The sequence below is a fragment of the Myotis yumanensis genome, unplaced genomic scaffold, assembly GCF_028538775.1.
Source record: "Myotis yumanensis isolate MYYU_CA2020_CCGP unplaced genomic scaffold, mMyoYum1.0.hap1 SCAF_21, whole genome shotgun sequence".
NCBI lineage: Eukaryota > Metazoa > Chordata > Mammalia > Chiroptera > Vespertilionidae > Myotis > Myotis yumanensis.
The window spans coordinates 9,322,402-9,339,498 of NW_027223772.1; the positions used below are offsets into that span (position 1 = coordinate 9,322,402).

General features: G+C 40.0%; 1 protein-coding gene across 2 annotated transcripts in view; it reads right to left on the reverse strand.

Moving 5' to 3' along the window:
- Window positions 1–1,102: 1,102 nt before the first annotated feature.
- The window catches only part of ERCC6L2 (ERCC excision repair 6 like 2), a 114,749-nt gene continuing 98,754 nt past the window's right edge, over window positions 1,103–17,097 (reverse strand). The window contains exons 18-19 of one of the 2 annotated variants that reach the window (XM_070400815.1): window positions 9,154–9,335; window positions 1,103–3,080 (exon numbers count right to left, since the gene is read on the reverse strand). In XM_070400815.1, the coding sequence (XP_070256916.1) occupies window positions 2,114–3,080; window positions 9,154–9,335 (1,149 nt within the window). In that variant the 3' untranslated portion in view covers window positions 1,103–2,113. Of the gene's footprint in view, window positions 3,081–9,153; window positions 9,336–17,097 lie in introns of those variants that run through there. The other variant, XR_011469270.1, reaches the window with a different exon arrangement.

Here is a 17,097-nt window from a genome sequence, read left to right on the forward strand (position 1 = left end):
AGTAGAGAGCTAATATCTTTATGGAATTTCATGATTGTCAGGTCATGTCCATGTACAAAATTTAAGGTATTTTATATTATGAAAGACACACTTTTATTAAAATGCCTCAACTCTACTATCTGTTCTATACACTGAGATGAAGAGGCCTCTATTTGCTTATCTGAGCTCCATGTACCACGGATCGCATGGGGCCGAGAACATTTATGGCAGGTCTAGCACACCGCACACACATTCACTTTGTAGCAAGCACCTGGGTGGTGAAATGTGGCAGATGATAAGTCGACACAACTCAGCTGCAAGTAGCAAAACAAAACAAAACACCCCCCACCCCAAAAAAACACTCTGAAGAAGAAAACTTTACATAACCTACAACAATGATTTTTCAAACTGTGGTTCTCAATCATTAGTGGGTCATGAAATGAATTTTGTGAGTTATGAGCGCACACACACACACACACACACACACACAAATCCATGCACAAGAGCCAAAAGTGCAATAGAGGAGAAAATGCCCAAGTATCCTGCATGCCTCAGGGTAAATATGATTTCATAAACCTTTCCCCTCAGTCATATGTCTGTATGAACACCTATCTCCTACTATGATGTAAAATACATTTCACAGCCCTCAACATTGCCCCAGCAAAAAACATACTCGGCTGCTCAGTCCCTGGAGGAGAGATTTCTTTCTGACTTTCTTTGGTCATTTCTGAGCAGCGGCTCCTCCTCCTGGGTCCTCTGAGGGCCTCTCCCCTCCATACAGTGACAGGGACCCCTGAGCACCACCGCTGCCCGGTTCACCGCCCTTTTCCGGGAACGCCCGCCAATCAGCCTGCGAGCTCAGTGCGGGAAGCTGCTACAGTGCATCTGAATGTGGTCAGAGAAGCTGCGGGTGTCTGCTGCCAGGTGCCAGCCCGGCCAGGCTTCACAGACAGGGTCCCCTCTGTCACCTGGAGCAGCGTCGTAGCTGGACCGCTGCAGCTCCTCGCACAGTCCACTCAGGGGCTGAGCGAATGCTTCCAATGAAGGAATTCAGCAATGAGCACATGCCATTGGGTGTACACAGTATAAGTTAAATCCAACAGGATATAAGTTTCCAATAAAATATTTACTCATTTCTTTATACTTAAGAAATACAAAAGTACTCTACAAAGCTTTACACTGATTAGGTCCTAGTAGTTATATGAAAAGTTGAGACAGTGACATCTGGGGCTAAGGTAATAATCATACTACTTCAGCATCCTATCTCATATGGTAAAGTTATACCTTAGCCCTTTGATTCTGAGCAGTTATAAACTTACTATTTTAACACAATACCACATATTCAGTTCTAGTAATCATTATCACCTAGCAGCGGTTCTCAACCTGTGGGTCGAGACCCCTTTGGGGGTTGAACGACCCTTTCACAGGGGTCGCCTAAGACCATCAGAAAACATATATAATTACATATTGTTTTTGTGATTAATCACTATGCTTTAATTATGTTCAATCATGAGGTCGCGGCATTAGGAAGGTTGAGAACCACTGAAAGTAATTTAACAACAGTAGACATGATACTGAGGGTAAAGGAAAACAGTTAACGTAATAATTTTCAAAATGTTAGTAAGAACATGTCAGTGTACACTTGATTTGGGCAGGGGGTGAACATAATCTGGCCTATGATTTAATGGGATCTGGGAGAGTAAACCAAAGCTTTTTAAACTAGAAGGACGCCCATCTTGATCAAATTCGACCCCTTCATCTTTCACATTGGGAACAGCTGTAGACCAGGTGAGTGACTGATCCAAAGTTACATAATGACTCAGCAAGAGAGATGCCCAGGTCTCCTGGTAAACACAGATTGTTTCTATTGCTTAAGAGGTTTACGGAATAAAATTAATTTTTATTCTATAAATAAAATTACATTTTATAATAAATCACATGAATAAAATCATAACTTTAAAAAGATCAAATAAGATATCAAGGAAAGCAAATACATGATAACATTTTTGACTTAAAAAATAACCCTAGAGCAAGAGTTTAATAAAAATAAATGTTGACAAGCGTGTTCAAGTTAACATAATGAGGCTGAAAGAGTGCTGTAAATGTTGATGGCAGAAATCTGTATGTTTATGTATTATTCTTGCGTTTTGGTTGTGTTTTCATCTGCATCACTTGAATGTACTTTTTTCCACAGAAAGTTCTCGTTTGATTTCCAAAGCGAAGTTTCTGGCTCCCCTGTCCTGGAGGGTGCAGCCAGGGGCACTTTTTCACACAGAGTCTCTATCACCGCCAAGTCGGTGAGTTTGCTGAGGCTGTCGTCATTCTGCTCATTCAGGATGTCCCAGAAATCTTTTGGTCTCTGTTTTGCTTTTTCCATGGGCCCTGAAAGAATTTTCCTTGGCAGTCGTGTGGGACTGTTCCCGTGACTTTTAAAGAGGTCATCAAGAATAGAGGTGTCACCCAGTAAGCCTACCACAGAAATCTTTTCTAACACTGGATTTTTTATCTTTTTGTTTTCCATTTTGAAAAGGGGTTCATTTCTTGAAATGCCCATTCTTGTGAGGCCCTGCTGGTCTTTCATAGTATTTTCTAACCTTCTCTCACATGCTTCAGACTCACTGCTCAGGGAACTGGACGCTGTGGGATCTTTGGATACTTGGCTGTGTTTTTCACTGTCAGTCCCTTGGGGAGAGCTCATAGGTAATTTCGGAGTTTCTGCATTGTTAGAAAGCAGCTCTTCTCTACAGAAACCATGACTTGGAGTCTTAACTGATTTTTCTGTATATCTTTTTGGCCTGCAAATTTGAGAATTTTTTTTGGTAGAATCTTTAAATGACAAAGTTTTGGAATTTGGCAGCTTTCCTTTTATAGAAGACTCTCTCTTTTCAGACTTATTCCTGCCTCTCTTTCCTGCCTCGTGGACAGGTTTAACGAGTTCTGCAGCAGAATCCACAAAAAAATCTTTGACCTCTGGATACTGAGAAGCATAAAAGTCTCTTAGCATTCTCTGTCGTTCTTCTGATGTGGCATTAGTTATATGTTGAGCAAATTCCTTTACAGAAGACAAATTAAAATACGAAGCCATTTCTTCAAATTGCTTTCTGAAGATTTAATGAACAAAACTAGTGGTTATTTTTATTACATTGTATTTCTAAAGAACTTGTCATCATGACATGAAATGTAGAAACAAAACAATCTTATTCCTTTAGTATATATTACCTTAATTCCATAATAAAAGTGCATCTTACACTAGCAGAATGTGACTTCTTTACACTAGTGAAAAAATGTTTTAGCTCATGAAATCACCAACTTTAAAAATTATTCTGATTTATACTATTAGGTATTTCCTGGGAATTATGAGATCCTGGCACGCTCTCTTCCAGTCAGCCAATTTATGACTGACATGAGAATAATAATTCATATAATCTGTATTTGAAAATCTATATTGCATTCAAGTTCCATAAAATAAAATTGTCAAAGAAGGGTCTTAATAAATAGAAAAGAAAACATTCTGAAAAATAAGAAAGGAATTTTTTACTTCCCTGTCCTTTTTCCCCTTCTTCCACACAAATACAACATGGAATTTCACACAACTTTTTGATGAGCCTAAACAAAAGTTCTAAACTTACAAACCTAGATTCTTTCTTCCCCTAATTGGCCCAATTTCAGTATAGACAGCTAAACTAAAAGGTGAGATGCTATTCTTTCCCCCACAGAACTAGGAACAAATAATCCTAAAATGTATATGGAGCCACAAAAGACACTGAATAGCCACAGGAATCTTGAGAAATAAGAACAAAGTTTGAGATATCGCATTACCCGATGACAAACTCTACTAGAAGGTCATAGTAATGAAAACAACATGTTACTAGCATAAAACAGACACATAGATAAATGGAAGAGAATTGAGAGCCCAGAAATGAACCCATGCCTCTATGGTCAATTCATATGTGACAAAGAAGGCAAGAATATACAATGGGGTAAAGACAGTCTATTCAATAAGTGGTGTTGGGAAAACTGGACAAATACATGCAAATAATGAAATGAGACCACTTTCTTATACTGTACACGGAAATAAACTCACAATGGATTGAACACTGAAATGTGATACCTGTAACCATCAAACTCCTAGAAGAAAGCATAGGCAGTAACTCTCTGACATCGCTCATGGCAATAGTTTTTTTGGATATGTCTCCTTGGGCAAGGGAAACAAAATAAAAAATAAACAAATAGAACTACATCAAACTCAAAAGTTTTGCAGAGCAAAGGAAACCATTAATAAAACAAAAAGACAACCTACTGAATGGAAGAAGATATTCGCCAATGATACATCTGATAGGAGTTAATATCCAATATTTATAAAAAACTCATACAACTCAACACCAAAAACCCCCAAATAATCCAATTAAAAATGGGCAGGAGACCCAAATAGATATTTCTCCAAAGAGGACATACAGATGGCAATAGACATATGAAAAGATGCTCAATGTCACTGATCATCAAAGAAATGCAAATTAAAACCACAATGAGCTATTACCTCACACCTGTCAGAATGGTTGTCATCAATAAAGCAACAACAAGTGTTGGTGAGGATATGGAGAAAAGGGAACCCTCCTTCACTGTTGTTGGGATTGCAAACTGGTGTAATCACTATGAAAAACAGTGTGGAGTTTCCTCAAAATATTAAAAAATAGAACTACCTTATGACCCAGCAATTTCACTTCTGGGTATTTATTTGAAGGAATACCAAACACTAATTTTAAGAAATATATGCATCCCTATGTGCACTGCAGCATCCTACATAATAAAAGGCTAATATGCAAATTGGCCAAACGGCAGAATGACCAGTTGCAATGACACGCACTGACCACCAGGGGTCAGATGCTGAATGCAGGAGCTGCCCCCTGGTAGTCAGTGCGCTCCCACAGGGGGAGCACCACTCAGCCAGAGGCTGGGCTCACGGCTGGCGGGTGCAGTGGTGGTGGTGGGAGCCTCTCCTGCCTCCGCAGCAGCGCTAAGGATGTCTGACTGACATCCCCCGAGGGCTCCCGGACTGTGAGAGGGCACAGGCCAGGGTGAGAGCCCCCCCACAAGTGCATGAATTTCATGCACCGGGCCTCTAGTTATTTATAATAGCTAAGATATGGAAGCAACCTAAGTATCCATCAATAGATAACTGGATAAAGAAGATGTGGTACATATAGACAATAGAATATTACTCAGCTATAAAAAAGAATGAAACCTTACCATCTGTAACAATATGGACGGACCTAGGAGGTATTATGCTAAGTGAAATAAGTCACACAGAGAAAGACACATACCAGATGACCTCACTTCTATGTGGAATCTAAAAAACAAAAACAGACAAAACAGAAACAGACTCATAGACACAGAGCACAAACTGATGGTTGCCAGATGGGAGAGGGGCTTTGGGGGCTGGGTGAAAAAGCTGGAGGGACTAAAAAGTACCGACTGGCAGGCACAAGAGTCACAGGGATGTAAAGTACAGCACAGGGAACAGAGTCAGTAACACTTAGGAACTGTGTACGGTGCCAGGTGGGTACTAGACGTACTGGAGATTTCACTTCATAAGTTCTATAAATGTCTAACACTATGCTGTCCACCTGAAACTAATATAATAGTGAATGTCAACTGTAATTGAAAAATAAACACACACACGCAACAATAAAAGTACATATGTCACTTCAAATATTCGGGAAAAATAGACTGGCACTGGGCAAGGCGGTGAGCTGCTATTTGAGGAAGCGAGCTTCACGCTTAGTGTAAGACACTAATTAAAGCTGCTACATGCATGTGTGGGAGATGGGCCTCTGGGGCCCTGGTGGGATGGAGGCGGAAAGGTTGTCTCAGACTCTGCTCCTTTCCCCAGGTGAGGGCGCTGTGGACTGAACTGTGTCTCCCCCCACCCCACAAGTCCTATGGTGAGGCCCGAAGCAGTCCTGTGTGAGTATATTTGGAGACAGAGCCTTTAGGAGGTAACTACGGTTAAATGAGGTCATAAGCAGTCACCAGAGAGCTCTCTGTGTCATGAGAAGACACAGTGAGGAGGTGGCTGCTGGAAGCCAGGAAGAGAGCCCTCACCAGGAACCAAATCAACTGGCACCTTGATCTTGGAGCTCCAAGAACAGAGAGAAATTTCTGCCATTTAAATTCCAGTCCGTGTTAATTTGTTAGGGCGTCCCGAGCAGACTAGGTATGACGGAGGGTATCGCTTTGCTGATGCGGAGTCTGGGCCATGCGTCAAGAGAGCCCAATGTTTGCAAACGTGCCTTTAAACAAAAGCCATAGATGGTATTGCAGCATGTGACTGAAAGTCCCCAAGTTTTAGAATTACATCTATATTTTATATATTATTCCTTAAAACATTCATTTATTCATTCAACAAATGTGTATAGAAGCCTCTGATGTGCCAGGCACTGGGGTAGGAACGTACAACAGCACAAGCCCTAGTTCCCTGTCGTCCAGGGCTTTCTGAAGGTCAAGCCCGAGCAGAGTGGGAAACCCCGTGGTGGGGCCAGTGCCGTGCCCAGAGGGGACCTAACCAGTGACTGGCAGTGGGCACGGCAGGGGGGAGGCTTCTCCGCTGTCCCCGGAGGGCCTTCCAGGGAGAGAGGCCCTGGTGCACAGAAGGGAACAAAGTGCCGAGGACCAGCTGGAAACCGCGAGGGGTCCCTACGCCACTTTCAGTTTGAATTCTGCACAGGACAGAGAATCCTGAGGGTAAGATTTTTAAAAAAATGTGTGTAAGTAGAGCTTATTTTTGCCACTCCCACAGGCTCTATAACGTTTGTTTCCTTTGATTTTAGGAGCAGTCCTCACTGCGCCTCATGGCTGTGGCCTCAGGTGAGCAGCGTGGTTCCATCCTCCCCACCCCGGGCCTTACTGTCCCAAACCCAGGTACGAACTCTGGCTGATCAGCAACCGTGCTCTCGGCCAACAGAATATTTAATAAATGAACATAAGCTTCCAAGTTTCTGCCCTGGAAACTGCTCATGTCCTTGCTGGAAAGCAACAGCATGTTCTTAAAAGGGTCCGGTTTTCACTTCACGTGAAGCAACCACGGTACTATCATTTTGTTTATTAATCGTCTCCAGATCCACTCTCACGGTCTTTCTAATATTTATGTGTGAAGACTGCTGTTTACCCAAGGCTTGGTGGTGCCTCAGCAGCTGCCCCAGGCCATCGCCTTGGCCGCTCGGCCCTCTGGGAGGAGGCTGCTGTGACCGGGATGCAGTCAGTTACGCTGACGGTGTTACTGGAATTGCTCTCAAACGGTGACTCTGCATCGCCCAGGAAGGCTAGTCCCACTAAGCTTGCTTTTCTGCTTTATGAATGATCTCTTTCACAACTTTCCTCTCCCTAAATCTCTCTCCCTCTGAACTGATGACTTTCATTGTCCTTTAACTGAGGAAATATCACTGCATGTGTGCCCATCTTAGCCTCTTCTCTGTTAAGGCCTGGCAAAGACTGCATTTGGCCAGTGGCCTAGATCCTGCCCTCTCCTGCCTCCAGCACTTCACTCTTTTCATTCACTCTGGCATGACCTCTCTTTTCCCGATTAGTCTGTTTCCTGGACACACACAGGTTCTATTATCTTACCAATTTAAAAAAACTTACCCTCGATCCCACAATGCCCTCCCGCTGCGGCTCCGCTTCATATTCCAACTTAAAGAGCTGCCGCGGGTCTGCCCACTCACTGTTTGCCCCCCTCATCCCAGCACTGTCTGCTCAGACTGCTCAGGTCCGAGCAGCCAGGGCGTTCTCTGCTGCCCACTCCAGGGGCGCTTCCCACAACATCTGATCCAGGTAAGAGCTCTCTCCTCTTCAAACTCACTTCTCTCGGACTTCCAGGCCTCACTGTGCCTCCTACTCAAAAGGCCGCCTGGGGCTCCTCCTCTCCTCCGTGCTCCCTTCCTGTGCTCTTCAGTCCCAGGGCTCCAAACACCATTTACAATCTCTACGCAGATTCTAAATTTAGATCCTAGTCTCAAGATCCCAGAAGAGCAATCCATCACCTGTTCAACACTTTCATAGGACCTCAAATGTAATATGAGCCAAAGAGAACTCCTGTTTTGTGTTTTGTTTTGTTTTAAACTCCAAACTTGTTTCTCTCTTAGTTTTCCCCGTTCAGTAAAACCAACTTGTTGCTCAAGACAGAAAGTTGGGAGTTATTCTGTCTTCTCCCTTTCCCAGCAACCAGTCCAACACGAAACACATTCATTTAGCTGTGTCTCCATGGCAACCACCCTATTGCAAACCACCATCACATGTCTAGTTAGTTCCTTCTGGTCTACCCTAGTCCATGCTGCCCTCTTCCACACAGAAGCTGGCACAATGTGTTAGAAACATACATCAGATCCTATCCTGCGTCAACAGCCTTCCACTGCATTTGGAACAAAATCCAAACCTTCCCCACAACCCACCACTCTGCACCCTCCAGCTCCATCTACATCTCTCCCTTCATCGCGTGCCACTCGCTCCTTGGTTTATCATGTACTGAGTGCACTGGTCTTCTCTCGGTTCCTCAACACATCAACCCTCTCCCCTCCGCAGGGATGTTCTAATTCTGGTTCTTGGCCCAGTTATCCCTCGGGTCTCATGGTACATGTCACTCGTGTAGTGCAGTCTTCCATGACCACCCAAGAGAAAGGTAGCTACACCCCTCCCGACCCCATTATTCTCCATCAAGGAGGCCTGACCCTTCCCGTCTCATAACAAGTGTACCATTATGCAATTCCTATGTTATTTTACTTTTGGAATTTATGCGTCAATGCCAACCCCCATCCCACTGAACTATAAACTTTGTCTTTTTTTTTTTTACACTGTAAATGCAGTACCCAGCACAATGCCTGGGTACATATGAGGTGTTCAACAGATATTAAATAAGCGAATGAATATAATGCACTTAAGTATTTCATTTACCTACATAAAGTGATTTCCTTTTTTTTTTTTTTTTTTTTATCAATTCAGAGATTAGCTTTCTAAAAACATCTAAAACATTTGCAATTTATTTTTTTAAATTGTACAAATTCAGATTTTTCTGAAATATTCAGATGCCAGGTATGGCTAACATTAAAATAGTTTGTTTTACTAAGAAGCTGTGTTTCCTTTGACAATCACTCTTAGAGTCCAGTGTTGTCATAGGCGACATACCTGCGAACCCCTCTTGGTGTTTCTCCCAGTATGAAGGTGGTCTGGTCTGTATGGTAGACTTTCTTCTTCTTCTGGCTCACGGGGTGTGCAATGTAAAGGGGACATGAAACGTCTCCTTCACTTGCTTGTTGAACTTCCTGAGCATGTGTCGATGTATCTGCCTTCATTTTGTCTTTATACGTCTGAAAAAAGGGAAGGAAGCAAAACCAAGTCTCAAAAATAGTCATTTTTGGTCAAATGAGGAGACTGTGTTGTTTTCAATAATCAAATATATCATATTCTCCAACTGACATTATTATCAGAAGATGCTAACATAGATATTTAAAAAGACACATCATCAAAACAGGAAAGTAATGGTAATACTATGATGTTTCCATTGTAGCTATGGTTTAAGATATATGTAAAGATATACCTTTCCTAAAGATAAAGTAAAAGTAATGGTAATAATATATTTCTATTGGCAAGACTGGGCATAATGATACACATAGCTGACATTCACTATCCTAAATAAGAATAAAAATTAGTGATTATATAAATAATGGCATAAAAATGGGATATTTAAAATTTTTAATTTGATAATTTTTCTCAAAATTATTAAGAAGACTTTCTCAGTTTTTATGTAATAGTGTAAGTAAGTAGTCAAATTGAAAAAATCATAATCTTTATGTGATAATTAAATAAGAAAACATTTTCACAAATCCCACTTTACCTACTGGGTTATAAAAATATTTAGTGACTTAAAGATGCTAACTACAGTTAATTGAAATTATAGATGGAATCATATTTATTTTACAGACTATGGGTTATTTCGTTAACATAATTGTTAAAAAGAGTGGGCCATTTAAACTATACGGCTGCAATTTCCCTGACGAGATGGTACAGTGAATATGTGGAAAGTTATCATCTTATTCCCCAGAAAGAAATACTGCATACAATTTGACAATAAAATTGTATTTGAGTTTAAAACTAAGAAAGGAAAATCTCTAGGTGCCCAAAACAAAGAAGTAAGATTAGAGTGGTGAGGGGGAGCTGAAGCTCAGTGGCCACCAGGGATAGAGTCTTAAGTTATAGTTTGCAGGACTCCATGTGTGGAGGGGAGATTAAAAAAAATGTTTTAATTCCCCGAATTAAAAAAAACAGCCATCCCAAAAAAATACAGTAGCAGTTAAAATTATATCCAATTTGCAAGTTAAAGCAAGAAAAGCCCAAACTGTAGACAGAGGATAGAAGCAGGCTACCTTCTTACTCTAGACAGAATCACTGGTGAAAAAATGAAATGCCAAGCCTGTGCCATTTGTGGAATCTGACTTTGTAGAACCTAGGTGATATGGAAAATCTAAGTTAAAAACTAACAAAGAAGTAGCCTAGAACCACTGAAAATCAAAAGATCTCAATGAGGAGTAAATACAAAAACATACCAGAGGAAGGCATCAATAATCTAGAGAATGCTTGTGATTCCAATTTAGGATCATGTAAAACCCACCATCATGTAAGTGGCAGATGCAACAAATGTGAGAATATATATCTGAGAAACTATAAGTAAAGCCATCTGAAAGACTTTAAATCATTAGCATGTCCACAAAGAAAAAGAATGAATCCATCAGCAAGAACTGTATATTATACTAGAGGCCCGGTGCATGGATTCATGCAGTGGTGGAGTCCCTTGGCCTGGCCTGTGGGGATCGGGCTGAAACCAGCTCTCTGACATCCACTGAGGGGTCCCAGATTGTGAGAGGGTGTTCTCGGGTGACGCACCCTGGAATTGGGCTCCCTCCTCTCTGGTTCCAGGTGTGTCACCTGAGAACTGCAGATGCCAAGTCACCACAGGTCGGCAGCTCCTGCATTGAGCGTCTTGCCCCCTGGTGGTCAGTGCACGTCATAGCTACAGATCAGACGGTCAAATGGTCACTTAGGCATATATATATATATATATATATATATATATATATATATATATATGCAGATTTGAGAAAGAACCAAATACAATCTCTAGAAAGGAAATATAGTTTTGAAATGAAAAATAAAGATAGAAACACACTCAAAATATGGGTTAAACAACAGACTAAACAGCCCTACTACCTACAATGATAGTTGATAAAATTGAAGAATAAAATTACTCAGAATACAGTACAGAGATTAAATAAGGAGAGAGAAAGAAATTAAGAGACAGAGGACATACCAGAGAGAACAGAGAAAATGGAAGAGAACTAAAGGCATGAATCCTCAAACCAAAAAAGGAGAATCCCTAGTAGAAAAAATAAGTCTGTATCTTATTATATCACAGATAAAAGGAGTATCTTTAAAGTACCAGAAAGAAAAGACAAGATATCCCACCAAGAAATGATAATCAAACTAAAGGCAGACTTCTTATTAACACCACTACCACCACCACCATCACTACCACCACCAGATGATAGAGATAATGCCATCAACACGTAGAGAGAAAAAACTGTCAATCTAGAACTCTATACCCAGTTAAACTATCATTTAAGAAATTTTCCAGACATACAAAAACGATAAGAGTTTACTAGACAAAGATTGTTGATGACATATTATTTTTCTTTTATGGGAGTTCAATGGAATTGAAGTGGCATATATCAATGAATGTGGGTAGGTAATGGCTTTTTTAATTTTACCAATATTTACTAAGTACCTGTTATGATCCTGTCACCATGCTCTGCAATTGAGAACAAAGGTATTTACAAATACAAAGGTACAAAATACCCTTACATAAACATACACAAAATAAGCTTAAGGGACTTAAAATTGACAAGCCTATTTTTTAAAAATATGTTTTTATTAATTTTTAGAGAGAGGAAGGGAGAGATAGAAACATCGACCAGTGCCTCCTGCATCCGCCCCCCCCTCCTCAACCCCCACTGGGGGTGTGTTTTACATCACAAGAAAACAAGAGCCTGCAAACCAGGAATGTGCCCTGACTGGGAATTGAACCAGAGACCTCTTGGTTCATGGGCTGATGCTCATCCACAGAACCACACTGGCTGGGCAACAAGCCTATTTTTTTAAATTTTTTTTTTTGAAGATGGCACATCTAGATTTTTCTTTTAAAAAGAAATCATTTATCTCTTTAACATCTGTTGAGGTTCATTTTACTGAAGTAAACTGAATATAAGACAAAACATCCTATATAATAAAAGCCCAATATGGTAAGTGTCCGACCATTCAACTGTTGACCAGTCGCTAGGATGCACACTGACCACCAGGGTGCAGATGCTCTGACTGGTGGGTTAGCTTGCTGCTGGGGTCCAGCCAATCGGGACTGGGTGAGACAGGCCGGACATGCCCTGGAGCCCTCCCATGATCCCTTCTGGGCCGGCCAACCTCCTGCCGCGGTCCCTCGTCAGCCAGCCGGCCCGATCAGGACTGGGCAAGATGGCCCTGATTAGCTCTGATTGGCCCCAATTGGGACTGGGTAAGATGGACTGGACACACCCTGGAGCCCTACCACAGTCCTTCCCCGGTACCAATTGTGCACCGGTGGGGTCCCTCCACCTGGCCTGTGCCCTCTTGCAATCCAGGACCCCTTGGGGGGTGTCAGAGAGCCGGTTTCGGCCTGATCCCCACAGGCCAGGCCGAGGGACCCCACCGGTGCACGAATCTGTGCACTGAGCCTCTAGTAAGACATAACTATCTGTCCTTTAACAGCAAATCATTTCTAATGAAAATAGATTTCTTTCAAAATCTACTGTGACTCACATGAACAAACACAATGTTGAAAGTACTTTTTCTAAATATAATTTATTAAATCTTTTTTTAATATATTTTATTGATTTTTTACAGAGAGGAAGGGAGAGGGACAGACAGCCAGAAACATCGATGATAGAGAAACACCGATCAGCCGCCTCCTGCACACCCCCCACTGGGGATGTGCCCGCAACCAAGGTACATGCCCTTGACCGGAATCGAACCCGGGACCCTTGAGTCCGCAGCCGACACTCTATCCACTGAGCCAAACTGGTCAGGGCTATAATTTATTAAATCTTAAAAAATTATTGATAAGGAGAGGAAAATGCTGATCTTTAAAGATAAGTTTGAAAGAGACTTGAAGCATTTATTTTACACCACAAGAAAAAAAGATGAATGTTAAAAGTTCCTCATAAAAAGACTCATTATCTTAGATGATCTCCAAGAAAAAATGTTTGCATGAGGATAAAGGGAGTAAACTGAAAGAGAAGGAACTGTGCCAACCAAGAACACTCCCTCCTCATATACTGCAATTTCCGAAGCCATGGAGAAATCATGCCAGGTAATGGCCATTTTTAGTTATTTACATGATTACAATGGGTCTTTTTGACTCTGGAAGCATTACAAAGCTCATATTTTGTGTAGATACATTTTTCATAAATTAATTTTATAGACTCCAGGAAAATTTAGCCTTTCTAACTATACCTATCAGACATGTGGATCTTTTTGTTTTGGCCTGATGCACGAATTTCATGCAAGGGGCTCGGCCCTCGCAGCCCCTTGTAGCCTTGGCCAGCCCTCGCAGCCCCTCGCAGCCCCTCACAGCCCCAGCTTCATCCAGAAGGTCATTCTGCTGTTTGGTCTAATTAGCGTATTAGCTCTTTATTATATAGGATTTTAAAACCTCATTATTTTACACAATAATAAAAAGGAAAAAGCATTCATCTCTCACATGAGCTCAATGGTTCAGATTTCCATTTTAGTAGGTACTTTAACACTTTACTGAAAGGAGGCTGTGAAACATTTTGTTCATCTAATAAACATTTAGTGCTCTTGATATAAAAGTTGGTTTCACTACTTTATAATAAAACTAGAGGCCTGGTGCACGAATTCGTGCACAGGTGGAGTCCCTTGGCCTGGCTGGCAATCAGGGCCGTCTCACCCAGTCCTGATCGGGGCTGTTGGGGGCCAGCCAGCCAGGGAGGAACCGTGGGAGGGCTCCAGGACATGTCTGGCCCTCTTGCCCAGTCCTAATCAGCCAGACCCCAGCAGCAAGCTAACCTACTGGTCAGAGCGTCTGCCCCTGGTGGTCAGTGTGCATCATAGTGACTGGTCAAGCGGTCGACCAAATGGTCAACCAATCTGTTGGACACTTAGCATATTACACTTTTATTATATAGGATAGTATCCTTTACAATGGTATCTATTACAACACAGATGCAATCCTTTATAATAGATTTCTTTACAATCCTTTAAAACTAATATAAGGAAAATAGTGCCATACTGCAATTGCAATTGTAGTGACAGTTGTAATTTATTATAAAGCAAAGCACAAGGCCTGTGGCCAACATGAAAAAATTCTGGTTTTGTGAACTGGACTCAAACTCATTCATTACTACGTATGTCAAAGCTGCAACACTATGATACTGAGGCAACAATATAATGTAGCAACAGCAGTGAAAACTCAAGCAACGAAAAATTCAGTAAAATGAGCTGGATTAGGTATTTAGAAGATGAGTTTGCTTGCTCAAGAAAGCAAAATAAATCTACTCCTCTTCCCCCCAGGGTATAAAATGGCCAAAATCTGGAACACTATGTCTATATTGATAGGAAATTCTGAAATTATAACATGAAGCAGAAATCCCAGTTTTTGCAAAAATCCCCTAATTGTTCTAACTTTTTCCTAAAAAGCTTCTTCAAAATTATCCATCAAGATTTGCCTTGAGAAAGTACCTCTATATTCTGTGATTCTGATGGTTTACTTCTTAAGATTTACAGTTTTAATAATAAGAAATTATGAATACAAGAACTTTGTACAGTATTTGTATAATATAAGTATTTCTGCTAATAAGTATTTTAGAAAGCTTAACACTGTTAGAGTCTAATTTAGTTATTGCTATGTTCATGATTATTTCCATAAGTTATTGGATATTGCTAGGTATTTCTACTATAGTATTTGTATAAAAAAATCAAATTCAACTTATGGAATCTTTATTAAAAAGAAAACAGTAAGTGTAGGAATGCAGTCATAATTTCTAGGTAATATAAACATACAGTTAAAAATTCCATTTGATGATGAGATTTATTTCATGGAAATGGGGGTTACTTACGAAGCTTATTTATCAGAGAATACTGAAGTAATAATTCTAATTTATGAGTAACACATCCTCCTCCTTTGGATATACACATAATATATAAAGCGGTCAGTTGTGAAGTCCATTGTCAAATAGGTCTAAAAGGGTAAAGGGTGGACTATGACCAATTATGTAAATCCTAATTTGACTTATCTAATTAAAAACAAGTATACAATATGTTATCTTTACAAAAGTAATCATTTGCTATTAAAGTAAAATCAGAATATAAAAATTGCTTAAATTAAAACATTAAATATATATTATTTCTATAATTGGTAATTGTTCCAATATATTTTGGCTGAAATAGTCTCCTCATCTACCCACAATTAAATGTTTAACTTGGAAATGGCTCACCTCAAAGACTTCATAAATATCTGCTTTGATTTAATTTTGATAAAGTTATAAAATTATTATTGATTTTTCTGATATATCTGTAAAATGTGTTTGAAAATATATCATAAAAATTACTATTTAAAACTGTATAATATATATTTTATAAAATAAAGCTATGATTATTTTAAGTAATAAAAGACATATAATAAGATTATAATAAATGAGAGGGCACTTTTATAGGAAAAAATTCCTCCTATAGTAGCCAAAGTGTATCCACACTAGACCTAATCAACTGTGCACAATTCTGTACAACTTATTTCTTTTTTTTTAAATTTCATTTTTAAATTACAGTTTACATTCAATAATGTATTAGTTTCAGGTATATAGCATAATAGATAGACAACCATATACTTTACAAAGTCTATTTCACGTACCCACCTGGCACCATATATAGTTACTGCAATATTATTGACTATATTCCCTATGCTGTACATTACATCCCATGACTATTTTCTAACTACCAATTTGTAGTTCTTAATCCTTTCACCTTTTTCACCCTGCTTCCCAACCCCTCCCCTGTATCTATGAGTCTATATACAACTTATTTCTTACTATCAAGTTTTAGGTTTATATTAGTTCTACCAGGAAAGTTTCTTATCTTCAGACCAATAGTATGAAACATTAAAATGATCTTTGATAATATACTTTCTTTTCCATTGATCCACTGTCTATATTTGAAGGCATCAGATCTAAACCTTACATTATTTTCATTGAACTCATCATTTTTGAAAGGCACACTTAAAAAAAGATAAGGTATATATAAATTTTCAATATGAAAGAGTGAGAAAAAATAAACTGACTTAAAAACTTGGCAGATAGTAATCTTTGATGTCAGTGTTCTGAGAAAATGTAAAAGTAAATATTCTTCCCTACCTCACAGCCATATGACTACATTAGCATTTTTCTACTTACTCTTCTATATATGAAATCTATCTTTATATACCAGGAAACTACACTGGGGTAATACAGAGAATGTTTAAGGAAAAGAAAAGCTCTTTCTATTAATAGTCTTTGAAGAAAAACATAATTTTGGAGGTAAATGACTGGAGAACTGTAGAGGACACCTACGTAGGAATAGCAAGGAAGTGAGAAAAGTTGATAGGGATCAATCTTTCCCATACCCACCCTCGCCATAAAACAGGGGGCAAGAAATATTGCAGTCAAGGAGAGTACATTTCAAAAGCAACCATGAACAGTCTCTAGTTCCATTTGGCAGGCGAAATACGACTGTAATCTCTGCCATCTTTCTCAACCTCCTCGAGGCTAATTCCTGGAGACCCATCAATAGCTGGTGTGGATTATGCTGATTTATTCTCTGCTCATCTGTCTCCCATGGAAGGGGGTGGGCTGGTGGGGGGGGGGGGGGAGGGCAGTGCACAATGAAGCAGAACAGCCCGATAGCATGGGCCAGCTGTCCACAGTCAGCTATCAGAAATTACTGAAATGTTTTATTAAGCAAATTTTGGAATGAATCTGTCTGCTGAGCTGGTTT